General features: G+C 46.9%; 1 protein-coding gene across 7 annotated transcripts in view; it reads left to right on the top strand.

Annotated features, from left to right (window-relative positions):
• agap1 (ArfGAP with GTPase domain, ankyrin repeat and PH domain 1) overlaps positions 1-27,536 on the top strand; it is a 61,936-nt gene that overhangs the window by 23,175 nt on the left and 11,225 nt on the right. For 4 of the 7 annotated variants that reach the window (XM_058051252.2, XM_058051253.2, XM_058051248.2 and 1 more), the window contains 12 exons: positions 387-521; positions 4,368-4,495; positions 7,983-8,138; positions 8,216-8,308; positions 14,248-14,352; positions 18,131-18,299; positions 19,671-19,835; positions 21,719-21,880; positions 23,480-23,557; positions 26,197-26,351; positions 26,513-26,603; positions 26,696-26,918. In XM_058051252.2, the coding sequence (XP_057907235.2) occupies positions 387-521; positions 4,368-4,495; positions 7,983-8,138; positions 8,216-8,308; positions 14,248-14,352; positions 18,131-18,299; positions 19,671-19,835; positions 21,719-21,880; positions 23,480-23,557; positions 26,197-26,351; positions 26,513-26,603; positions 26,696-26,918 (1,660 nt within the window). The remainder of the gene's footprint in view (positions 1-386; positions 522-4,367; positions 4,496-7,982; positions 8,139-8,215; positions 8,309-14,247; positions 14,353-18,130; positions 18,300-19,670; positions 19,836-21,718; positions 21,881-23,479; positions 23,558-26,196; positions 26,352-26,512; positions 26,604-26,695; positions 26,919-27,536) is intronic. The other 3 variants (XM_058051254.2, XM_058051250.2, XM_058051251.2) reach the window with 1 other exon arrangement.

The raw sequence follows: 27,536 nt of genomic DNA on the forward strand, positions 1-27,536 counted from the left end.
GATTTCCTTATATGGGTGTGCCCGGGTCCAAGCTGTTAGCTATGCAAGCTGAGTGGGACCAATTGAGTGGCTGGAAAAAATTCTAACTGACCGTTTTGGAAATCCAGCTGGAATAGGTGCAGATTCTGGAAGATCTAGAAAGCTTTCTGTGCAGTTTAATGCGTGTAGCTGCTCCATAGGAGTCCACAAGTCAATGCAAAGGGCCGAGAATGATCATAATATTCTTTATCTTATTGTAGCTTATTGACACATTTGTGTCATTCAGTACAGCATCTTTAATTCTGCTATTAATCCAGATGTTGATTTCAAGGACCAGGAGGGGTCAGTCACGCAATGACATTCCAGTATCTGAATCCTTCCACTGATTCAAAAATGTGCTTCCTCAGACGCCATCAGCTCGTCAAACCCACGGGTGATCGATGACAGCCGGGCCAGAAAACTCTCCAACGACCTGAAGCGCTGCACCTACTACGAAACCTGCGCCACGTACGGCCTAAATGTGGAGCGAGTCTTCCAAGATGGTGAGAATCGTGACTGCAGAGTCCAGTCCTTTGGGAAGGTCACCCCCCACCCCCACACCCCCACTGCACATTTGCCAACTCTTAATCGCACGTCAATTAGGAAGGAAATTGACCCGCTCAGCTATTTAGCTCTAACAGAACAGCAATTAAGTTTTATCATAGCTAGGCGGGCAAAGCAGGGAGGGGGCACTGCAGGAGAGGCCATTCACTGAGAGGATTCATAAAACATAAAGAAGGACGCACAGAATGACTATGGTCAAGGCCTGGTCACTGTTATGTCTTTTTTCTTTAATGGTGGTCTGGATTTTCATGGGGACGCTTTCTTTTTTGTTTGTGTCTTTGAGTTGTCATGGCTCTGTTTGTCCTGAGGGGGGCGGTGCAGGAGCATAAACATGGCGGTCTTATCCCTTGATCAACAAAGTGTGTGTGTGTGGGGGGGGGGATATCACTCCTGTTCCATATATCTTGTCCAGGGTCACAGGAAAACACACTGGAGCAGACATGTGACTGACAGATGGAGACAAACACAGTCTAGCTGTTAATATTTACATATAGTATCATTTTTATTATTATTGTTGTTATTATTACCTCAATGTAATTATGTAATTAGTCTTGCTCATGCTCAGCGATGACACTAAATAATCATTTCTCACCCAAAATGCTGGCTATTGTGTATGACTGACAGATCAGTGAAAATGAACAATATCAATTTGGGATAATGGCGTGAACCCCATTTGGCTAGGCCAGGGGTGGGCAAACTACAGTCCGGGAGCCACATGCGGCCCACCACAGAGTTTGAATCCGTCCCGCCAGTTGCTTTCTAAGCATTGAGTTGCTTGTTAACTCAATGCGGCCCACGAGTCCAAATATTTGCCCACCTCTGGTGTAGGCTAACACACAACTAACCTCTCCCAATGTACCACAAAGCCCTTCCTGCTCTCCAACAGCAATGCACTCTGGCACTCTTGCAGCACTACAGTGTAGCCATGAAATGACTAATTAATATCAAAGAAAAATACTGTAGCTACACCCTATGAAATTGGCTTAACATCCGTAACAACATTCTGCTTTTCAAAGAAATGCTATTGGTCACATTTTTCCTCAGTGGTTTCTAGAGTAGTATAGACCGGCTTCTTTGTTTCAGTGTGTGTGTGTGTGTGTGTGGTGTGTTAAACATGTAATGAGAAGTGAAGCCTCGTCCAGCGGAGTGACCTCTGTGTGAGGGAGCGAGGGGGTAGGGGTGAGGGTGACGCTCCCGTGGTCCCTTGTCCATCAGCGAGCTAATTTAATTAGCCTAATTACAGCGACATGAACCCCAAACACGCAGACACACACCCTCACCCTCTTTGTTGCTTCTTTCTCATCTGTCAGAGTGTGGAAGCCCAGCGCTTCGTTCACACTCGCTAACAAGCTGAGATCAGTGCTCTTGTAATGAGACGTTAATGCTCATCCACCGCAACACACACACACACACACACACACACACGTAATGTTCACCTGCAGGCTACACATGGGCTGTTAGGGGAAGTAGACCATGAAAATAAAGTCAAGTTGTTTGTCTTGTTTTTCTTGCTTGTGTGTGTGTGTGTGTGTGTGTGTGTGTGTGTGTGTGTGTGTGTGTGCGCGTGCACATCTTGAACTAAACACTAAAACTATGCACAACTAACACAGCCAGCCCCTTAACATTCATAACTTCATAGTTACTTCGCTAGGCGTAGTATTGTTTTTATTTTTTTTATGATCACTTGACCAGTGTGACAATTATCTGCTGAGTAAAGGCAACATTTTTCCATAGGATAGCATTTTTAAACTTTACATTTCTCCTGCCACGTCACAGTTTAACTTTATACAGACTGCTAACTCAGCGGCAACCCCCCCGAACGGCTTTATGTGCCATCCCGCCATAAATCTGATCAGATCGTTGACGTTTCCATTAGATGAGTGGCCACCTTTCATACCGGGACTGAGATTGATGGAGTAAGATAAATTGCATTAAATGTGCAGTTTAAATATTTAGCACATCCTTATCATAACTGTTCTTAACGCTTGCACTGCCTCCAACCCAACAAAGACTGGCACGCTACACATTTCTATGCGCTGACGGTCCTCAGACTGCGTAGGCCACTTTTCAGCCACTCCCTTGTTTACTTGTTTCGGGTCAAGTTTGGTTCATTGGCTACTGGCTCCTGACCAGGGGGGTCTTGGGGGTCTTGGGGGGGGGGGGCACTGCAGGATCTCAGTCCATGACAGCAAGGAGTAACCACGCTTTTCTTGGTGATGCTCCCAACTCCCTTGACATCATGAATGATCATGATAACTTTTTTTCTTACATGGAAAAGGAAGAAATACTAATTGCTCTGGAGCGAGAGCAATTAGTATTTCTTCCTTTTCCGAATGAGATGGAGCCAACAATATTTTTCACCATCCTAGTCGTGATGCCATGGTGGGGTCAGAATTTCTGCTGTTTGAGGAAATCCATTCATTCATTCATTTTCTACCGCTTATCCTCACGAGGGTCGCTGGGGTGCTGGAGCCTATCCCAAATGTCTTCCAGCCCGGACTGGTGGCCAGCCAATCCCAGGGCACATATAGACAAACAACCATTCACACTCACATTCATACCTATGGCCAATTAACCTAGCATGTTTTTGGAATGGGGGAGGAAACCGGAGTACCCGGAGAAAAGAACATGCAAATGATGGCAGAGGGTAGAATTGAACCCTGGTCTCCTAGCTGTGAGGTCTGCGCGCTAACCACTTGACCCCTGTGCAGCCCCCGTTTGAGGAAATAAGAATACTTATTTCACTGAATCAATCTTACCATATTTGTTTATAATATATCAAATCTGGACCGCTCACATGTGGTATTATATTACTTAAATAATTCTAATAATTACGTAATTACATAATGATTTATGTCCACCCTTTCCTGGTCATGGTCTTCTGTGATGTTGATGTTTTAGACCATCAATGTCCTCAACAGTCATGAACAAAACGCAGTAAAATGTGGGATCATCATCTCGTGTCGAAGCGCGTCTTTGAAAGAGGTAATGCTCTCAGTCGGAAGTCGGCATCTGACCTAAAACTTGTTTACGTGCTTTATTTTCCCAGTTCCTGTACTTCAGGCTCCTCTTGCCAGTTGGAGGTAAATGTTTATGATGGGCTCCTCATCAACCATGTTTAACGAGCTCAATTAAAACAATGGCTTCATCTGTGTTTATTGGAACAGAGATAATGGACTCAGTGAAGTCTTAACTCTCTCATTTCCTCACCACCAAGTTACCGCATACAAACGTACACACATGTTCAATATACCTCACTCGCAAAAAGCTAGGGATGTCGGCTCTCGGGTGAAATTTCAGTATGAACCGAAAATGCATAAATTTGACCTTCTGTGAACTTTTGAATGCACGTATCCAATGTTTGTTTTCACAGAGCTTGCTGTTCTATCACAAGGAGCTGAAGAAAAAAAGTCTATAATTATCACACAGCAGCTTAACACATCCACAGTTGCTAAAGTTACTGTTTACAGTTAAAGTTAAGTTGTTTATCATTCCTAATATTAATAGCTGCTGTTGTGTGTGTGTGTGTGACATGTTATGCTGTCATTTTTGTTTCCACACTTTTGATTGCAGGTAGTCTTCTCTCTGTTTGATTGTCTGTAGTGCTCAAACTAGAAATCTGAAGTGTTGAGGTACAGCTTGTCGTTTGTAGATGATCTTGTTGAGTGCAGCCGATGGGTGGATTGATGTGCCTCTCTTAGGACTCTAATGTTTCAGATTCTCATTCATCAGAGGTGAAAGTGGGATCCCAGCAAAGCATTCATGCGGGTGTGTTTTCATTGCAGTTGCTCAAAAGGTGGTCGCCATTCGGAAGAAGCAGCAGCTGTCCATCGGGCCATGTAAATCACTCCCCAACTCTCCCAGTCACTCATCCGTCTGTGCCACACAGGTGTCCATCGTCCAGGGCAATCAGGTGAGTGGGGTGACCGCCATCCTCTAAAGCAGGGGTGTGTGGGGGGCATGCCATGGAGGGCCGAGACACTACAGGTTTTCTTTCCAGCCGGAAAGAAGTCTAGGGTGTGTGACTTGGCCAGGCAGTATGTGTACCCCGTGTGCTAGTGTCAGAGCGCCAGCGGGGGGCATCGCTGGCACAGCGGGCGGCCAGCAGCGAGGAGTGATGTGTACTGACAGAATTATGTAACATGTCATCATCCTTTCCAAGTTTGTATTGATCCAATGATAATCAGATGGTTGATGTGTTATTGGAACAGTGGTTCCCATACATCGGGGGTGTCCAGGATGCGGCTTGGGGGCTGTTTGCCGCCAGCAGCTTGTTTCTAAAAGTACATTAAATGTTGCTGCTCATAATATTACTTGTAATAATAATACAATGTGTCACGTATAACAGAAAAGCTGTTTTTCCTTTAACATACGTATATACCGTGTATATTCCTATAAAATATATATGCATAAAAAGTCTGGACACTCATGTCCCCATGTCATACATAATGTACTGTAGTTAGCATTTCATGATTTTTGATGACCACTCACCCCCTTTCTAGGGTGCAACAATACATCCGTCTGTATGGAACCATAGCACTATGAATCACCGATCGAATGATGCCGTAACCCAGATGTAGATGTCACATCACGTCAGTCAGCCCCCATCCAAATCCCCGCAGGCGGAAGCAATTTGTGGCTCCTGTCGTGGCTGGCGGGGGAGACGACTTCTCTTTTTTTTCTGTTTATTAACCAAATTCCAGATAACTAAGCAGTAAGATGCACGTACATACAATACAAGACCTCATTACAATTGTGGTGGCTGGTTCCAAGCAAAACCAGACCTACAGCCAGGAGTCCCGAGTTCAATCCCACTCTCGGCCATCTCTGTGTGGAGTTTGCATGTTCTCCCCGTGCATGCCTGGGTTTTCTCCGGGTACTCCGGTTTCCTCCCACATTCCAAAAACATGCTAGGTTAATTGGCCACTCCAAATTGTCCATAGGTATGAATGTGAGTGTGAATGGTTGTTTGTCTATATGTGCCCTGGGATTGGCTGGCCACCAGTCCAGGGTGGAAGACAGCTGGGATAGGCTCCAGCACCCCCGTGACCCTGTTGAGGATAAGCGGTAGAAAATGAATGAATGAATGATTGTGCCATGCGCGCCCCCCCCCCCCAAACACCATCACAGAAATGTGTTTTTCTGCTATTTTAGTTTGAAAAAAAATGTCATGGCTGATGTGTTTTAGGTGTTGTCTTGACTTTGGCTGCTGTTGTAGTTTATTTTATCATAGTAAATAATGAATGCTTGATAGTTTGATTGAATCTTTATTAGCGTGTTTAAAAGTGACTCATTTTTTTATGTTTTCCATGGTTCTAACTCGGTATGCATAGCAGAAAATAAGGCAGGGAAAGGCTTCACCAGTCACATAAAAAACTGTACTTTTGAATTAAAACAAATCTTGCAAATTTCAATCAAACACAACACTCACCTCAGAGAAAGGTGACAAGGTGGGATGGTATTGGTCACACGTGGGGTTCCCCTTGACTCCCTTTACTTTACCAACACGTGGGGTTCCCCTTGACTCCCTTTACTTTACCAACACGTGGGGTTCCCCTTGACTCCCTTTACTTTACCAACACGTGGGGTTCCCCTTGACTCCCTTTACTTTACCAACACGTGGGGTTCCCCTTGACTCCCTTTACTTTACCAACACGTGGGGTTCCCCTTGACTCCCTTTACTTTACCAACACGTGGGGTTCCCCTTGACTCCCTTTACTTTACCAACACGTGGGGTTCCCCTTGACTCCCTTTACCTTACCAACACGTGGGGTTCCCCTTGACTCCCTTTACTTTACCAACACTTGGGGTTCCCCTTGACTCCCTTTACCTTACCAACACGTGGGGTTCCCCTTGACTCCCTTTACTTTACCAACACGTGGGGTTCCCCTTGACTCCCTTTACCTTACCAACACGTGGGGTTCCCCTTGACTCCCTTTACCTTACCAACACGTGGGGTTCCCCTTGACTCCCTTTACCTTACCAACACGTGGGGTTCCCCTTGACTCCCTTTACCTTACCAACACGTGGGGTTCCCCTTGACTCCCTTTACCTTACCAACACGTGGGGTTCCCCTTGACTCCCTTTACTTTACCAACACGTGGGGTTCCCCTTGACTCCCTTTACTTTACCAACACGTGGGGTTCCCCTTGACTTTCTTTACCTTACCAACACGTGGGGTTCCCCTTGACTCCCTTTACCTTACCAACACGTGGGGTTCCCCTTGACTCCCTTTACCTTACCAACACGTGGGGTTCCCCTTGACTCCCTTTACCTTACCAACACGTGGGGTTCCCCTTGACTCCCTTTACCTTACCAACACGTGGGGTTCCCCTTGACTCCCTTTACCTTACCAACACGTGGGGTTCCCCTTGACTCCCTTTACCTTACCAACACGTGGGGTTCCCCTTGACTCCCTTTACTTTACCAACACGTGGGGTTCCCCTTGACTCCCTTTACCTTACCAACATGTGGGGTTCCCCTTGACTCCCTTTACTTTACCAACACGTGGGGTTCCCCTTGACTCCCTTTACTTTACCAACACGTGGGGTTCCCCTTGACTCCCTTTACTTTACCAACACGTGGGGTTCCCCTTGACTCCCTTTACTTTACCAACACGTGGGGTTCCCCTTGACTCCCTTTACTTTACCAACACGTGGGGTTCCCCTTGACTCCCTTTACTTTACCAACACGTGGGGTTCCCCTTGACTCCCTTTACCTTACCAACACGTGGGGTTCCCCTTGACTCCCTTTACCTTACCAACACGTGGGGTTCCCCTTGACTCCCTTTACCTTACCAACACGTGGGGTTCCCCTTGACTCCCTTTACCTTACCAACACGTGGGGTTCCCCTTGACTCCCTTTACCTTACCAACACGTGGGGTTCCCCTTGACTCCCTTTACCTTACCAACACGTGGGGTTCCCCTTGACTCCCTTTACCTTACCAACACGTGGGGTTCCCCTTGACTCCCTTTACCTTACCAACACGTGGGGTTCCCCTTGACTCCCTTTACCTTACCAACACGTGGGGTTCCCCTTGACTCCCTTTACCTTACCAACACGTGGGGTTCCCCTTGACTCCCTTTACCTTACCAACACGTGGGGTTCCCCTTGACTCCCTTTACTTTACCAACACGTGGGGTTCCCCTTGACTCCCTTTACCTTACCAACATGTGGGGTTCCCCTTGACTCCCTTTACTTTACCAACACGTGGGGTTCCCCTTGACTCCCTTTACTTTACCAACACGTGGGGTTCCCCTTGACTCCCTTTACCTTACCAACACGTGGGGTTCCCCTTGACTCCCTTTACTTTTCCAAACCAAACATGTCCCTATCACTATGCTGAAGGCACCTGACTTGAACACTTCCTGAATTTCTTTTTGTGTCTTCTTCACGTCAGACGACAAACGGCGGCGGCGGTTTGAGTGACTACTCGTCCTCGGTGCCGTCCACTCCGAGCACCAGCCAGAAGGAGCTGCGCATCGATGTCCCGCAGACCACCAACACGCCCACGCCCGTCCGCAAGCAGTCCAAGCGCCGCTCCAACCTGTTCACCGTACGTGCGTCACTTCTCGTGATGACATCATTCCCAAATGTTGCGTCAAACCTGATTATCCTGCATCCCTTCCACAGTCGAGGAAAGCCAGCGAGACGGACAAGGATAAGAAGGGTCTGGAGGCCCGAGCCGACAGCATCGGCAGCGGGCGAGCCATCCCCATAAAACAGGTAAAACTTCCTGTCTGCTCGTTTTTTCATTAAGAGTGAAATCACACGCTTGACATCAATTAGAGCGCCAGGCTCTCTCTCGGGTCCTCCAACCGGATCATTAGGAGACGTACTCCTCCCATCCCTCTGTTCACCTACTTCATTGCCCACTTCACGCCATCGCCGTACCTTCAAGCTGCTTCCTTTGCTGTCGCCGTCTCATCTGTAGCCACGCACTTTGGCAGGCGCAGCAGCGTTTTGGAGGAATAAAGGAGCGAAAGGAAAGGGGGGGGGGCGAGCAGCCTGCTGCGACAGCGAGGAGAGCGTCTGAATTGGCTCTTAATTTGCGGCAAACGTGCCGCGGCAGCAGTGGGTGATCCGGCAGGGCCCCTCCCGACAAGCATATCAGGCAATTAGTGAGCGCTAATCGTGACCCTTGTGTCGGTGCAGCAGCCTCGTTTGTAATCTCTTAATGAACAAATCGCATCTCTGATTAGGGGCTGTCTCACCAGGAGAGAGCGCCGGCGACGGCGAGATGCCACAGCGAGATGCCACGGCGGAGCCGCCAGTAATTGCCTCCGTGTGCACGCCAGCAACTTCAAAGCCCGGCCTCTTCCTCTTCTTGATGTAAATGCATGTCTGTGGGTGGAGTCAGGACTTTTGCTGCTATTATTCGGTTGGAGAGCAGTTGGAGTACGCTTGAATGGTTTTTTTTGTCCAAAGTTGAGCTGTTGTGGAGTTTCAAACAAAGGTCGCACAGGAATGGCGAGCTGGTCATGTGTGTCATCAGCACACAGAAATGAAAGTGTCCTCTTCATCTTATGATCTCCGCTTGTCTTGGCGTCCTGTCGCGTGTTCGCCTGAGAGCTCAAACTACACGGCGGGAAGTTGACCCCCTCATCGGGGCCGTCAGTCATAAAGATTAAAGCAGGAATCAGTTGGGCATTAGTATTTACCAGGGTTTGATCTTTCCTCATCTTACCTGTGTGTGCATGCGCATGGCCACTTGCACGCCACTGGTTTGACACCCCTGATCTCATTAGAGCAACTCTCAGCCACTCCAGGCGATGCTGGTTCAGCCCGCCTTTTCTTAAAGACTGCAGTTTTGTGAGCAGCGCACTCATTAAAACTAAACAAGCGATGGTGGAGTCAGGACAACAAGAACAGCCTGGCCTAACTGGTCCCATGCACATATGATTCTATACAGTATACATATGCATATGTCTGTCCAGGCCACACTGCGTCTTAAAGTCATGGGCCACATTTCTGACAAGCAGCAAGGACTTTTGCTCCTTTTCTTTTATTTCTTGAAACGCTTCCACTCCATAGAGCTGAATTTTTATGAATAATAATAACAATAATAACTAGAGAAGCACTCGGAGGCTGCAGACCCGCGCCAAGCGCCATCGTTCCCCCCATGTTGTGAGTCACACTAAAATAATAATCCTACATTTTTTTCAAACCTGTTGGAAACCTGCCCGCTATTTTTTTCCCAAGTGCTCCTGACCATTTTTTTGTGTCAAACATGGTGAAAATGGTCCTATCCCACGATGTTAATGAATCCTTTAAAAAACAAAAAGGCCTGGATCCATTCAATCATTCCAAAAATCAGTTCTTCCATATCCCACTTCCGCCTATTCCTGAAAATGTCATCCAAAACTATCATCATCCAAAAGGTCTGACTGGTTGCCAACCAGTAAGACCCTCAAGGTTAAGAATAAACAATCTGTTTAGATTGGTGGATTCTCTCCACCCTCTCTTGGTGACTAAATAGTTTTCCCGACCTTCGACTCCTCCACTTCCCGACGTGGGACAGAGGTGCACTTCCTGTGAGGAGGCGATTAGCACTCTAATTGGCTCTCAGGGTTGCAGACAAGTGCCGGGCTGGCTGGTTTTGACAAGTCTGCTCGTCCCCCCTCGGCGCCGACTGCTTTGTCAGGAGTTAAATTGCATGGTTAATTCGGATGTTATTTACTCTGTAATTCATTAGTTTCAGCCGCCATTGGCGGCTTGCAGGCTGTAATTTCACGCTTGGCAATAAAATATGTCTCATAATCTGCTTCATTTAGCAGCCAAAGAATTTAATGAAATTAACTGTGGCCCTAATTAAGATGGTGAATATTAAAGACCTGCTATCAAGGCTTTAACGAGGGTGACACTATCCGCCTTTCGCCGGATACAATAAATATCATTTCCCTGTGAAAGGTTGTCACCGCTTGGAGCCATTTTGGCCATGATGACATTTTTGTCACGCACACTCACCCCTGCAAATTAGATTTTTCAGGGGGCGTTGCTCCCATTTTAGTCAGAGGAATAATTAAAACACGAAGCACAGGCTCATTATGCCTCATCTCCGTGGCGCCCGTTCAAGTTTTTCTTTGCCGCGGGCTTGTCACATGATGGCTGCCTGACCTCAGGGTCTTTGTATCGTTGTCCACTTCCTGACTGTATCAGACAGTTGGGTCCGCTATCGAACTGAGGCGGCTGTAAGCTCGTGGCTGATGGGGTTTGTCGGGTAAATGGGTGCATTTTCATCTAGGAATTGTCCTTCACCAGCACTAACCTTGCAATAACCCCAAAGTTTCTGTATTTTTACCGTTCAAACTCTCATCGTAGTGGAGAAAGTTTCCCTTGCCGTTTGATCCAATGAGGTGCAGGCTCTTACGTATCAGGCCGTCTGATTGGAACCGTTACCGTCTGGCCACGCTGACCGCAATCTCCATGTTGCCACACACTCGCTGTCTGAGAGCCTGATGGATGACTTGCAATGGTTGTGGCGATAAAGAAAGCAGCGTCCGGCTTCCCTCCCACCCGCTGTCACCCCCGTCCGTCACTTTGCTGTCTCGGGGTGACACCTCCAATTTAGCTTCCTTCTCTTGGGGGATGTCCACAAACAAACAGGCTGTGGCCATTCAGAGATCTCAACATCCCCTTGAGAGCTTGTCCACCTCTTTTTCACAAATCCAGCACCCCGTATCTCCTCTTGGATCGACTGTCGGACCCCGAAACAGTCCAGGGCGGACCCATTGTGTGAGGAATATCGGACTGGTGGAGGGATGGGATGGTTGATTGGTTTCTAACAGACCTGGAGTGTTCCTTCATTGCTGCACGCACAGGAGGCTTGGTGAGGACATCACAGGGTGAATCTTCTCCTTGGGGTTGGAACTTGACCGAGCCACAAGGCTAAAGATGCATACACTGCTCTTAAACAAATGAGAGAAATTGGGATGAATGGTCAGAACCATGTGGATACTCTTGAGCAAGGCAACTCAAATTTGCCAGCTCTCCCTTCCCAAGCATACGTGGGAATTATTTGTTGTACAACACAGCAGACAACCTGCATGCAACCTACATACGGTGCACGGTGAGGGGAGCGATGCCAACGCAGTGGAAGAAACAAGACCATAGTCACTTCTAGAACTCCATGCAAGATTTCATTGAGATCTCATTGAGTAAGGATGATTCTGAGAAGAGTGAGGGACCAGCCTGGAATTACAAGGGAGTTGATGATCTCAAGGTACTTGGGCTCACAGTCTCCAACACTATTAGTAACTAGGGCTGGTCATCGAGTCTCGACCGGAACCGGGACTAATGTTCCGATTCTCCCAAGATTGTTCACATTTTAAAGTTTTTATCCCGAGTTTGAATTCCCAGTCCACCGACCTGAAGAAATAACCACAAACACCAACAAAGAAGAAGCGGCTCAAACTTCATGAAAAACGTTTGCGGCACAATGATATCAGTGGTATCACAATGATATAACAGCACTGCAACATGCTGTAGACCAACCAAACATACAGCGTTCCCATTCCCGCCCAGCAGTCAATAGAAGGATAACCAACTTTTCTCTTTCCTGCTTTGATGTGGACAATTTCCAACTTCCCAGTTTTCTGGAGTACAGCAAAGGTATCCAACATGTCCTTGTCCGTGTCTGACATGTGACTGCTGCATGACCCTCAGGTATGAGACTGATGTCATCTAACGAATGACCTCATCCTTCAGACTCCTGTCTGCGAGCGACCATTTTTTTCTTTTCAATCTTTAGTCACATTCCAGCTTTCCCGACACGAGCACAGATGCCATGCTCGCCAGCGCCTTTGGACATTTTTGGACGGTTAACAAATGACGTCATCTCTCTGTCAACCTCCATGGGCTCCCCCTAGCTAGCGACCTTTTCCTAAGCACCAGGCCTCAATGCTTCATGGGGCGGGGAAGTGCCAAGTGAGTATATCTGAGGACATATTTATTTCCCGACGCAAAGACCTTGTGTGCTATCGTTACTGCCAGCCAGTCTCAAAGGCGGTGTGTCACTGAGCCCAGGGGGTGGGGGGGCTCCATAATGAAAGATATTAGCCATCAGGGGGCTCGATGTGGCGTTCAATTAGCCTTTCCCTCATGCAAACTGATCGCACGTCATGCCCAGGATAGATGGCTCAAATGAATCCACGGATGTCTCATGTCCCCACTTGAACAGACCAGCATGAGAAATGTTAGCTGCTGGCTCACTATGCGTGAACACCCCCCCCCCCCCCCCCCCAACCCTGGTCATCACAATATGTGACACCTTCTGACTATTTCTTTGAAGTGAATGTCTCACCTCTGTAACGACTTGTTGTAATACATGAGGCTGGGTTTTATCCAATGGAATACTTCACTATTGTGAGTCCTTGCTGAACAACATGGCCGACTGCCAGGTAGGCTTGGGTGCTTCACGGAGAACTTTGTGGCCTACCTTCTCTTGGTTTGGTACAAGCGGAACTACCAAAAACATCTGGAAACAGCGGTGCGGAAGAAGAAGCAATAAAGCTTAATAGATGTGACGCTTGTCCCCATTAGGGTCACGGGTGAGCTGGAGCTTATCCCAGACAAGTATAGCCTGGATCGGCGCATGTTTGATTGATGCATGTTTTTGCACAGTGGGAAGAAGCCGGAGCACCCCACGAAAAAAACCAAACATGCAAACTCCCAACACAGATTTGAATCCTTCATCTCCTGTCTGTGAGGCTGACATGCTAACCATGACGCTGCTATCACCACCACTGAGGGACGAATAAAGGCATATCTTATCTTATCTTATCTTTGTTTTTGCTAGCAATTAATGACGCCGCTGTCGGATGCCAATTACAGCAAAAGCGCTGGCGCTGGGCTGGCGCTCACCCCAGGCTCGCTGATCCTTCCCTCCACCACTGGTTGTCTTAAGCATAGCTGAGTATTCAGAACATCGACCCGCCGCCCTGACTACTCCATCCCCCTTCCTCGTCTCCTCCCCCTTGGGTGGTGCTGCTGACTGCCCCCTCCCATCACGGCTGGACTCTATTAATACCCTGTGTTGGCGTGTTAATGTTGTTGAGGTCCAGTGAAGTGACACGCGTGGCAGCGCGGCTTTAATTGCTAATCAGTGGACAGTTTTATCCGCCACCGCCGCCGCCGCCGCCGCCTCCTCCTCCCATTACCCCCCCTCCCCCTCCCTCTCGTCACTCCTCCCCTTGCCATGCCTTTCTCCCCGCCATCTACACGACCTTCGTGCTCTCTCACCTAATGAATCCGACACAAATGAAGTGTGGGCGGCGGTCACTCGGCCTCGGTGCTCAGTCAGCCGCGGCTGATGTGCGTAGGAGCGGCGAGCAGAGAAGCGGCAACGTTAACAAGCCTGAAGAGGGAAGAAGTCAGACAATTAAATGACAGTGCCAAATGTCGGAATGTTGTAAGCTCGTTAGGGTTGTGTCCATCATGAACGGCAAGACGGGCAATTGCATGATTAGGAAACTAAATGTGATCAGACTCTGACAGAAACATCAAGTATTTTCTTTGTATAAACCGTACAGGACATGAATCTGACGTGTCAAAATGTCAATACGGAAGTTTGGTCCATATTGTAACGTGTGTCATACTTATGTATGTTCTGCTTCTACACATATGGTGTTGACTTATTATGATTACTCTTATATGGTTGTCTTCAGGGTATGCTGTTGAAGAGGAGCGGCAAGTCTCTCAACAAGGAATGGAAGAAAAAGTATGTGACGCTGTGCGACAATGGGCTGCTTACCTACCACCCCAGTCTTCATGTGAGATACGCACACACACACGCACACACACACACGCACACACAGTGTTGAAGGCTTGTTTTAATTAGTGCTCATCATCTGTTTGCTCACTTTGGCTTGATGATCAAATTATTGAGAATGTTTTTGCTAATTGTCCCATCGCTCTGTGCTACTGGCCCCATCTGCTAATGCTAATTTCGCTCGTCATCGTTTTCTACACACCCTCTAAATATGACCAACGCATTTACTGTCATTCCACTCGTTATGCTAATCCATGGTTGGCTTCTATATTCAGAAAAAAATGGCCATTTCTGCACGGTAACCATAATGGAGTCATCCCTCCCCAGTCCGCGTTTTGATGATTGCTGGTTTGTTGTTGACTATGGCCTATTGTTAGTTAAAAAAAAAGGGGGGGGGGTAGGTTCCTGCAATAAGTCAAATCCTTGGAGTAGCCAACTGTAATTGTTTAAGTTGTAAGGCTGTAAAACTCCTCACCATACACTTCATACCCTTTTCTCAGACAGCCGTTAACATGTCCTCACATTTGTCTCTTGTTTAAACTCTCAAAGTTCAAATTTCATTGGAATTTTAATGAACACTGTACGTAGTTGGACATATTTAGTGACTAATTAAGGCATATCTTGTATAAGAAAGTATTGACTCGCTGACCGTGCTCTTCAATGTTAGGCTGTGATGTTTTTGTGTCCTTGTTAAAGCATGTTGCATCTTTCGTCATGTAATAATCCCCCTGCGTTCCTGCGCTGTACTCTATGAGCTGAAGATTCGCCGCGTCCGGGGGTCCGGACACCGGCTCCATCGCTTTTACCTTCCTGGCATCTATAATTGCATTAAAGAATTTTGAGAATGAGCAAGTCCACAAAAAGTGAACCGCGATGTATTGAGGGAACACCGTAATTGTATGTATACAGTGTATACACTGTATATATTCAAAGATGAAATGTAGTATTCTACACTGGTCACTAGTAACAAACACACACGCACCAGAATTGATAGCTGGAACAACAGGATTTTATTGCAGATTTGAATTATCTCACAAGTACGATGATAACAGAATCATAGTCATAACACATGGTTTTCCTGCCGCGATAATCCAACTCTGAACCCCCAGTGTCACTTCCTGTTCACACGTCCAGAAGACATTTATTGCAACACACACAGAGTATGCATTGTACTTATGTCTTAAATGTCTTTTTTCCCTGTGATTATGTCTACTGTATTGGGTAATACGACTATAAAGGTCACTATAGGGCTGTTATTTCATGTTTATAGGGCTCTAATAATGTTAAACATATTAGAAGGTTGTCAATAGGATTTATGTGCTTTAACTATATTTTCATATTATTTATAGATTAGGAAACTGGAACTTTACCAGTTAACCGCGATAAACGAGGCACTATTGTATATATCTTATATATATATATCTATATATATATATATTTTTTTTTTTGGGGGGGGGGGTGTCACAAGATCTTGCGAGATTGAAACATAACAGGATGTGTCCTTGAGAAAGAAAATGTCTCGTGGGCATCAGGCCTGGGACAATAAATAAATGACTCAATCACTCAATAAATAAAAATGAACTTGATCACTTTGCTGGCCCCAGTATGTTGCCTTGTGATTGGGCGTCTGTTTCCCTTGTCTCTCAGGCAGGGTTCACTCTGTGCATTGGTGTGTTTGTTCCGTAGAAGAATGGCATGAATGGAGTGAGCCCTTTAGGCAGTGGCTTTGTCTCTGTGGGCTTGGCAGAGCCAGTAGCAGACACACGGTCTTAGAGACCCAATGTCATTTATCGTCTCGTCTCGTCTCGTCTCGTCTCGCCAACTGACACAACAACATCCTCGTACATAATAAACAAGTTATTTAACTCATTCACAGCCAGACATTTTCAGAGAAGAGAACTCCACAAGAGAGTTTTTGGCAGTAAGTTTGCATCCGATCCTTATCCTGTTAAATACTCAAAAGTATGTTGGCTTGAATTGAATACAGCATTTGAAGAAAAATACCTGACAGGCTTGCAAACTCTTCATGAATCACCATTGAAATGTATCACAAGCATACTTTTTGGTATTTGGTATTATCAGTGTCCCTATGACAATGGCTTTGTCATAGCCTTCCTCGTGGCACAGCCAATGTCGAGTACAGGTGTTTGCTGTTCGGAGGCACTGCAGCCAGAGGTTGTGGGTTGAATTCCCTCAGAGCTTTCCTCTTGAAATGCCTGAGCCAAGCCTGCGCGTCCATCAGCCTGGAGAGCAGCTGAGGCAGTAAATCAGTGGTAAAACCCATCACTTAACACATCAGCACACGCAAACCGCCTCCGGCACCAAAACACTGGTTTTCCTGAGCAGTCTAACGTCAATTAGCGTGTTTGCGGAGCGTAATCGGATGAAACTCAATCAGCGCCGCTAATTGCCCAACTATGTTCAAAGAAATCACATTAATGTCACTAATTAAGTAGATGGCGATGACACCGCCTTATTGGCAAGGAAAGTGTGAAGCAAACATTGTCCTACTTTTCAGCCACTCGGCAGGATGGCGATGGAGTGGTTGGTTGGTTTTGGAAGGGCCTTGCATCGTCACCTGGAGCTGAACACAGCCCACCCCACCCCACCCCACCCCACCCCACCCACCACTCCCCGTTTGCATGTTGTGAGCATCTCAAATGAAAATGTGTATTTCAAAACAAATACATTTTTCATGCCGCATCACTTCCTCTTCTGCGGCGTCCTCATCAATCAGGCGAGGATCAGCTATCGCTGTATGGATTCATGTTTTCAATCGTGTCAGCGCTTCTTGCCATGCGCGCGCGCACACACACACACACACACCATACTATTGGCACACTTTGGCACTTTCCCCCAAGTTGCCCACCTGCTGTGGCTGCGTTGAGTCAATACACAGTCAATACGCATACGTCTTGGACGCCACGCGGCCAGAGGACAACTGGGCCGATGATGAAAGCCCCCCGATGCAAATGGAGACTCAATTACCCCGCTCAATCTGTCGGAGGAATGTGTCCGTGCACGTGTGGAGGGTTTACCCAGTGGGCTGCCGGCTCGATGGCTCTCTGGTGGCTTGTTAAGTCGCAATCAGGAGCACTTGGCTTTGAATTGGCCTTTTGTCAGCCTGAGCATGAAAGGAAGTGTGTGCGCTGTGAGGATTAAAGGTTTAAATCTGCGATTAAAGGTTTAAATCTATGAGTGTGGATGCGAGTGGTTAAGACGTGGTTGAACTCATGTTCAGTATATTTTTCCATGTATATCTTCTCACCTTACATGGTAAAAATAGAGCAATATGTGGAGATATCAATGCCTCCCATGATGCTGTGCTCGTTTTGTGTCATCACCCCAGGAATCTACAGTGAGTCGATGTGGACTTGCATAATGTTCTTGAAACCCAAAGGGTTCGTTTCAGTAAAAAAGGCTTCAGTATACTATGTTCACGTACTGTGTAGCAACCATCTGGATTGAACATTTTTATAGAAGCTGACCACCAACAGAAGGATTAGCTCATGTAATAAAGCATTCATGTCATTGTAGACGAGACATACAATGAAATTACTGCACAAACATAATATGAAATATCATATGAATGAATCAGAATAAATCTATGCAGGAAAGGAGGAAAATGAATGATATCAACAAACTTCCATAACTTCCTTTATCGACCATTCTTCCTCATATCCGACAAAAGTAAATATGCAAGCAATGGTTGGTTCGTGTTCCAGTTTGGGTTCATAAATGTGATGTTTGGATATATTCTTTCCCCTGGCTCCTCTCAGGACTACATGCAGAACGTCCACGGTAAAGAAATCGATCTGCTCAGGACCACAGTCAAAGTGCCGGGTAAAAGGCCGCCCCGAGCCGTTTCCACCTGTGCGGTCATGCCCAGCCCAAAAACCAACGGCTTGACGAAGGACATGAGCATCCTGCAACTGGGACAGACTCCAGGTGAGGCTGATGATGAGCTTTTATGTATCACTGCTGATGAAGTTGATCAGGCGGCTGTGAATCCTTCTTATCACCTGACAGAACACAAGAGGGACGCATGTCGATTTGTTACACACGCGCGCACACGTTCAAGAGGCCGAGCTAATAGCATGAATATTCAGTGAGCCGTGCTCCTGTACTAATTAATGTCGTGAATATATTAATGCAATCAGAGACCAGATCCACTCAATGGGCTGCAATGGAGGGGGGGATCTGGGGGAAGATATGAGCGAGAGAGTGAGGATGGAGGTGGCAGGAGGAATGAGAGCGGGGTGGGGGTCAGGGAGGGAAGGAACGGTTACTTGACTGCTGGACGACACAGCCTATTAGAAATCTAAAAGAGATTTTTCTTGACCTGCCACTCCGGGCCTTGACTAGAACTGTTCCTGTGGTCTTCCATTTCCTCAATATGTTCCTCAGAGTGGAACCTGACGGCTGAAATCTCTGAGCTGGCTTTTTGTATCCTTCCCCTAGACCACGATGTTGAACAATCTTTGCTTTCAGGTCATGTGACAATTGTTTTGAGGCGACCAAGATGCAACTTGCAATTGGCCACCTTAAATACCCTTCCTCATGATTGGCTTCACTGTATGCAGGTCAAAGGTCAAGGAGCTTACCAAACAAATGTTGTGTTCCAATAATTAGTGCTAAAGGTATGCAAAGCAATAAAACAACAAGGGTGCCCAAATGTATGCACCTGCCTACTTTAGTTGAAATAATGTATAAAATCCTATAAAGTTCATGAATCTTCTCATATGAGTGTGTAGGTCTGCTATATGATACATTTAACTGGAATGGCTGATCCCAACAACCAGTGAATTATAAAGGAAAACCTTGAAAATGATCAGGGGTGCCCAAACCTTTTCGTACCACTGGAAATACAGAATAAATTCTAGATAAAGGTAATTGGAATTAGTAGAGCAACACATAATATATGATAATACCTTATAGAAAAATAATAATAAAAATGACTGAATTAAGAAGAAATAATGTGTGATACCTGATAAATCAGGTGTGTCCAAAGTCCGACTTGGGGGTAGCATGTTTTTGTTATCATTTACCCTTTACCAAGAAATGACAAGCTATGTGCTTTGTCACCTAGAACACCATAGAAGACGGGCTGCTGTTTTCTCTAAATACATTTAACCGCATGGTATGCTTGTTAAAGTCAATCACCATCTCCCAGCCTCCCACTGGCATTGTTTCAATCTCTTTCAAACATTTAATTGGGATTTCCTCTGAAGTGACTCTGAGTATAATTAATAATAATGATCAACATGAATAAACACAGTCAAATAAGTATGTGGCGTTTTTATTTCCTGTTAATTCCAGGTTCTGTGACAAGCAGCTCGTCAGTATCTCAGATGGCGAGCGGCGTCAGCCTGGTGTCCTTCAACAGCCGTGGCGCCGATGGCATGCATCAGCGCTCGTACTCTGTCTCCAGCGCCGACCAGTGGACCGAAGCCACAGTCATCGCCAACTCGGGAGTCAGCACAGGTAACCGGAGCACATTGATGAGACCCCTCCCAGGGGCCCCACGGCCGGACTCCAAGCGAGAACCCGGCATCTTTCTTCCAAGCTGGAATACTGGATGTCGAGCTAATGGCTGTGTCCAACCCCTCCCCCCCAGACATACACTCCACTCTCTGAAACACCCCCACCCACAGAAAGCTGAGACTGACAGGCGGCGTTGCAGTGAAGTCAGTTTGACTGACAGCTATGTCATAAATGTAGTGCCCAGCCATCCTCAAATAATGTTTAAAGCTGCACGCACACACACACGTCAACACATTAAGCTGCAGTTCTCGAGCAGCTGCTCCTTAAAGTGCTTATGACGCCATCACTACCCCGGCCGCAAAAGCTTCCAGGAAGCAGATTCACACAAATGCAGCCATGAAGTCACAGCAAAGCCAAGAATGGGATATGATCCCAATCATAACATTGGCTGATATGGAATGTTATGATGACTGAGCTATCGTATAACACACACAAAACTTGCCACAAGTATGTTTTTTGGGCCGTCAGTAAGCGACCCTGCCAGCGTTATTCACATGTGGAATACGTACGATACCAGTGGGCAACGATGACTGCTTATTTGGCCCTGGCATTAAACCCAATACTGTTATTCTAAGAGTCGCCACCTTGGCACGCTCTTCCACCGTCCCAACATCTTTCACAACATTTGAAGCGGCTTCTTCAGGCATTCTTCAGGCTTCTTTGGGAATGTCTCTTGGAGTGTTCCACAAGTGGGCATAGTATGAAAAATCCATTCATAAGTGGAGCCTATGTATATGCATATATGTATATGTATGTATATGTATATATGTATATAGTATATGTATATGTGTATATATATACAATATATTCTGGATGGGAAATTCTGCTTCTCATCCTCCAGTCCTGGGAAAAAGTGATGAAAATTGCAAAAAGTGGTAAATATTTCAACATTGGAGCTCACGTCCAACATGTTTAAGGAAATGTAACTTTTCACGGCCAAAATAAGATCAACATGTTTTGGTGTCATGAGCACTCGAAGCTCTTCCAGTCATGTCATTACTGTCAGGAAGCAGAAGCGGGAATGACCCAAAGAAGCATTTGTAGCTCAGCTTTTTGCTCTGTTAACGGCTGTAATCCATCAAAAGCCCATCTTCCGTGTTATCGTGGTGAGATTTTGGCGCTAGCACAGCAAACAACTCAGCCGCCTGCTTTCTCATGACGAGCGGGACAACGAGGTGAGGCAGGCGGAGCAGCTGGTGTCCAAACTGTTGATGGGCAGAAAGGAAACAATTGGAGGGAAAGTCAAGGAGGAAGTCTCCAGGCTGCATGCTGGTGGGGGCGGAGGTGTGGGGGGGGATGTTTGATGTAGATGGAGCACAGCGCGCAGATGGGAGCGCCGTTAATCCATGGTGGTTAATTGCGCGCTCGGGGACGGCATCTTGTCAGCAGAGATAAGTTGTCACATTTTCCACTTGAGCTGAGACTAAACGATTGTAAAATAAGTTATGGCCGTCCTTGGGGCTGTCTGCCGTGTGGAGACGTGGCGGCGGCCGCTGAGCGCCTGTGTGGGTTTTTCATCTACACACACACACACGCACACGCAGTGATGATGTCGGTGTCACCGCTGCGCTGTGATATTGATGGAAGCTGAATGTTATTTTATTCCGCCGCTAGTCACAGCTGTCAACAGCCGGCGTCAAGATGGAGGGCACGTAGAGATGGCGCTTCGGTTCCACACATTGCCGAGCAATCCAGCCTTCCCGTTCCCATCAAAGTGCATCCAAATTGGGACATTGTCGTGCTTTTATTATGAAGCCGCTTCCACTGACAATGATAGCATTTTGAACCAAAGCACCATAGCCAAAACCCGCGTGTCTTTGCAGATGCGGGCCTGGGTGACTCCATGTGTTCCAGTCCCAGCATCTCCAGTACCACAAGTCCCAAGATGGAGCCGCCCCCGTCACCGCATGCCAACCGCAAGAAGCACCGGCGGAAGAAAAGCACCAGCAACTTCAAAGCAGATGGCCTCTCTGGAACTGCAGAAGGTTAGAATCCTCCCAGTGTGACAATGGCTTTAAATCCCTGAAGAGGCAATCATGAGATTGTATTGTAAGACATAAAACGTACATTCACACGCACGTCTTCACTCACTCAAAACACTTTCACTTGTCTCTCACACACACACACACACAGAACAGATGTGGCGGCAGCAGCAGCAGCAGATGTGTAATGTTGGCGTCTCCATTAAGCAGCTGACGAGTGACGTTATCGTCAGAGAGACAAATTTACTAGTTTGTCTTTTCTTTATTTTCAACTTCATCCTTTTCTAATTTCGGAGTTTCCACACCTTCCTCCGATTTCTCCTGCGGTGTTCTCATCAGTAATGCACTTTATTCTCTTTGTTCTCGGCACACTCTTCATCGACCCCCCCCCCCCCCCCCCCTCCCCCGGTGAGTCAGCCAGAGAGGCTTAAGTGAAATATTATAAATAATCTGCGGTATTGAAATCTTTTATCAGCGGTGTCACTTCCATTATTCAATAAGCGATTAGTAACAGTCTTCCCAATTTAGCCATTAAGCACACAGCACACTACGGCGGCCGTCGGCTTGCTGCCTGTCACGGCGTGCTGGCGGACCGACCGCCGGGTGAAGTATCGTCATGTCAGAGTGAAGCCCAGCATAATTGATGAGGGGGAACCGCCCCCTTTAGCCCAGCTCCCCCTGATGAGACCCACTGCACGTTTGATTTGCCGTTGCAGTGGAACCCACGTAAGTTGCCAACCCATCGAAGTCGAATAACTCCGTTCCACAATCTTCTTCTTCTTCTTATGCAAAGTGCCTGCTTATATCAACATCAACTAACTTAGGCGACCACTTTAATGTACACGAAATTTGACAGCCAAAAGAGTATAGTATATGAAAGTTGTATAGTATATGTGGTGTTTGTTTGGGTTACTGGGTTATTGTTAACCTCCTCCTGGTTGCTAAGCGATAGCGTTGCTATGCCACAACATACTGAAATGTGCATGTTCAGAGCAGAAAAAGCTTGAAAATGAAAGCCGTAACTAACCAGGATTCTGGATGCATTCGGAGTTGCTCATTATTTTATTATATAAGATGATTAAAAGATTATCTGTCCGGTATCTGTCTGTATTGTCCCAACTCTAAAAGAACCATTAACTGAGTCACCTACATGTCCAGGCTTTGTTTTGGCACAACTTGTTTGTTTGTTTTTAGCCTCGTAGCATCCAAAGTACGCCCCTAGTGGTCAGAATGGGAAGAATACATCAGAAGGCAAAGGGGAATAAAAAGTCTTAAAGTCAGGCTTTAATAAATATAGAATCACAGTCCAATGATATTTGAAAACAGAAGATTTAGAGATCTTTGCAAGTCAGAGTCCGGGTGCTTTAATATTTTATAATTATACCTGGATGTGTTCATGTAGTTTATGTTGCAAATGATAAAGCTCTATCTTCATATACCCTGACCTACACCCCACCTGGGCTGCACCCTATTTTAAATCAAATTATTATTATTTTTTTGCTATGTGCCTTCACTCCCTGCTCCTGTTTCCTATTTTGGTCATTTCATCACGCTGTCCTCTCTCTCCTACCTCTCTTCTTTCCTCCCAATCTGGGGATGCAGCCAAACGTAAAGTGTGGAAACTTAATCGCGTTGGTAGTCTGCGCAGCGTTTACGCCAACAGCCTGCACAACTCAGAAGGTAAAAACCTGCTCTGGTGGTTGTCTTGACGGACAGGTGGACCCCACCTTGACCCTTCCCACCGCAGCAGGGTGGAAAAAAAGTATTTCCCAGTAAGCATTGATTTGCAGCGTGACAGGAAGTGTGTTTGTGGAGGTGAAAAATGGGCCCGGAACTGATGTTCATTGTTTTGCGGTGGAGTAGTTTTTCAAACCATCAACTGCAATTCTAATATTATATTATATTATATTATATTATATTACACTGCAAGTGCAATATACGTATTTCACAAGGACATCTGTGAGCTTATTACGTCTAGCGAGAACCAAGCGTCCACAACATACTTCCCAGTTGGAAGGTTGACGTCAAATCAGTGCTTACGCAATACACTCTGTGTGTGTGTGTGTGTGTGTGTGTGTGTGTGTGTGTGTGTGTGTGTGTGTTCAGTGCACTTTGTGCTGTGGAAAAGTTTCCTTTCCCCACCTGAGTCACATGACCTGTCCATCCCACCCGGTATTATGCTGCCACACCCTTCCTCACCTGTGAAGAGGCGGCGCAGGCCGAGGCCGTGGGCGAGGCGGCGTCCCTTTGGATGTCGGACGACATTATGGGGTGTGGCTTGTGTTTCCATGTGAGCAAGCATCATGAACAGCAGCATGCGCTATTTTCCAGGTTATTAAAGTAGTAAAAGGCTGCTGATATGGAGAGTAATGACCTGTGTCGCAAAGCAATACTGTGCGCGCTGACATTTAAGCTTTTAATTTGTGTTTCCTGAGGCCCCGTTTGTGTCCCTCACGCCTCCCCTCTCATTGCACCTGGCGGCCCGCTGTCACACTCACACACAGTATGCATGCGTGCCCCCTCCCTCTCTAGATTTGGTTTGTTCTGTTGGTGCCGCTAAAGGTTGCTGGTGTCAGAGTTCACAAATTGCCTCGCTGCCGCCTCTCCACATGAATGTCGCTCACGGTCGCCAAGAGCGCTGGCAGTAATTACCAATACAGCACGAGCGCCCGGCGTCTGGCTGCACTCATGCATACGTTTGTTCGGGCCAGCGTGCCAACTGAAGTGGGACGCCACCTAAATCGGGGAGCATTTACTAGCTTTTCAAATCAGTTGAACTTGTCTTGCGGGACTGTTGGATGAGTGTGCAGAGTGACGACATGACCGCGGCACACCAATCTGTGCGCCTCTGCCGTCTGGCATGAGCTTAACTTTGGTGCTTATTTGGTCATGAATGAAATCTTCTTCTTTGTCTCTTCAAGACAGCTTTGTAGAAAACTTTCTACTGCATCACATTTGCTTCCCATCATGACACACAGTCACTTTCAGATGGACCCCGCCCGGTCCGCCCCTGTGGTCCTGCTCGGGGCAAGAACAAGGGTCCACCGAATAAGAGTCGAGACCGCTAGGGGTGGAGCTAAAAGCCGAAGCTGTCAATCTTTGTTCAGGTGTCTGAGTGACCTTTACCAATGTACACCAATGGCTGCCATTCGTCACCAAAACAGACCAGTCTGATCATTTGTGTTGTAAACTGATTGAGAGGCTTAGTTTTACAGCAATCCCTAGTTTAGTACTTTTATATCCTACCGCAGTCATTGAGATTCCTTATTTTTCAAGGAAATGTTTTCCCAGTTATTGCATAGAAAACCTGTTTGCAACAGGACATGAATAGAGACCTTTGGACTTGAAATAACACCCCTACAGTCGCCTTTACACTCGTATGATCCAATATAGCAGACATAATAACAGAATAAAGCCACTTAAGAAATAACACTGGTGCTTGTGTGTGTTCACGCGTGTGACGTATTCCGATGCTGGAGGAGCTGAGTGTGTGTGTGTGTGTGTGTGGGGGGGGGGGCAGACAGGAAGTGACATCAGGGGTTCATCAGGGATTATTGTGCTTATTATGAGATCATTCAAACCTCAAATAAAAGCCTGTTGTTCTGGCAATCAAGTCTGGTGTCACCAAGTGACCAGTGTAGAATATTATTATTCTATATTTTATTTTCTATAGCTATTATGGATTACTATGTCTTGGAATGCATCTTCTGAATGCCTTATATTTGGATTTTAGGCGTTTTTATGCTTGAAAATGCTTAATTTCTGCCCAAAACAGGCATTTGTTGCTAAAAATAGTCCATATTGAAATGATTGATATATGTTATATATGTTCAACTGTGATGGTGTCAAGTTGGGAGATGAGGAGGAGGCGAGGAGGCGAGGAGGAAGGACTGTACTCTTACTTGCATATTCCATGAATTGGACACTCGGAAGCCAAACCAGATGCCATGTGCTCAAGTCCTGAGACCTGCAGGGAAAGAGGAGACATTTATTCTTCATCTCACAGCATCTCTTGATTAGCCATTAACCTCTCAGGGGAATTTTATGAAAAGATCCTTGTGTCGCCCACAGCCACCCCCGCCCACTTGAAGGCTTTGATTGTAATGGCGCTCGGGAGCCCTCAGGGGCATACAGGGGCCCCGTAATTTGGGTGGCATCCTGAGCACAGGGGGCAACTCTGGCTGGGGCCGGGTCAGTCTAGACTGTCAGGTACCCGAGTTGTCATTCCGGACCCCAACTGCTAATAAACGCTAAAAAAGGTTGTAGTTGCCACTAAGCAAGTTGAACTGCTTTTCTCTTCTCTCTTCCACCCACGACAGAACAAGAGGAGAACTTTGAATTCATCATCGTGTCGCTGACCGGTCAGACGTGGCATTTTGAGGCCACCTCATACGAGGAGAGAGACGCGTGGGTGCAGGTCATTGAGGGTCAGATCCTGGCCAGTCTGCAATCCTGTGAGAGCAGCAAGAACAAGGTGGGTGTCCGATCTTCTCATGTGCTTTGATGGCTCACACCAAAGTGATCCCTGCCCCAGCTGAGCCTAACTTGTCGCTCAACGGGAGCATTTTTAGGAACATCCGAGCAATAAGCAAGCGTTTGCGTTCATGATCATTTTGGGCCCATATCTTCTCCCAGTCTCGTCTGACCAGCCAAACGGAGGCAATGGCGCTGCAGGCTATCAGAAGTGTCCGTGGAAACGGCAGCTGTGCCGACTGTGACGCTCAGAGTGAGTGGCGTACACGGCATCACAGAATGTACGGTTGAAACGGTGTGACGCCGCCGCCTCTGATGCTGTCATTTTGATGCGTGCTCTTCCAGACCCCAACTGGGCCAGTCTCAACCTGGGTGCCCTGATCTGTATCGAGTGCTCTGGTATTCACAGAAACCTCGGCACTCACCTGTCGAGGGTGCGCTCATTGGACCTGGATGAGTGGCCAATGGAGCTCATCAAGGTGATGTCTGGCATCGGCAACGAGCTCGCCAACGGCGTGTGGGAGGCAAACTCGCATGGTCACTTGAAGCCTGCACCTGACGCCAGCAGGTAGGAAAGGTTGTTGGGGAGAGGGGGTTCATGGGTATGCTCTGTCTCGGGTGGTCCCTGTGTGTGTGGGTGGTCCCTGTCTTTCCACCTGCCAACCACCTGGAGATGGACTTATCAGCCACACCCTATCCCTCCACCTCCCGGTGTACATAGGAAAACAATGTCTGAAAAATGCACTTTCTTTAAACATCGGAACTACAATACCCAGAATACTTTGAAATGTTGACGGCTTGAGACAAGCAGAAGTACGATTCAGCACAAGAGTGCAGAAAATACGGCTGCAGTAAAAATGCAAATGAACATAAATCACACATCCCATTGATTGACTGACTGTGTGCGCACACGCACGCGCACACACACACACACACAGCGACTGCGCGTATTGATGTGCCATTAACCCTAGTCCATCAGAGTGCTAATGCTTTTATTGTTACTCATGTTCCTATTTATTTATGAATGTGATGTATGTTTCCCCCTGTAGAGATTAGAGCAAGTCAATATTATCTCAATTTAGCTGCAACGCTCCACTGCAGCTGCATCACTCTCCAGCCCGTCAATAGTATTATCAGGCCATTCCTTAAGTGCCGAGTATTCCCTCCCGCCCCTATTTTCCCTGTC

Source organism: Doryrhamphus excisus, linkage group LG15 (genome assembly GCF_037039965.1).
Source record: "Doryrhamphus excisus strain RoL-2023G ecotype Guam linkage group LG15, RoL_Dexc_Guam_v1.1, whole genome shotgun sequence".
Lineage (NCBI taxonomy): Eukaryota > Metazoa > Chordata > Actinopteri > Syngnathiformes > Syngnathidae > Doryrhamphus > Doryrhamphus excisus.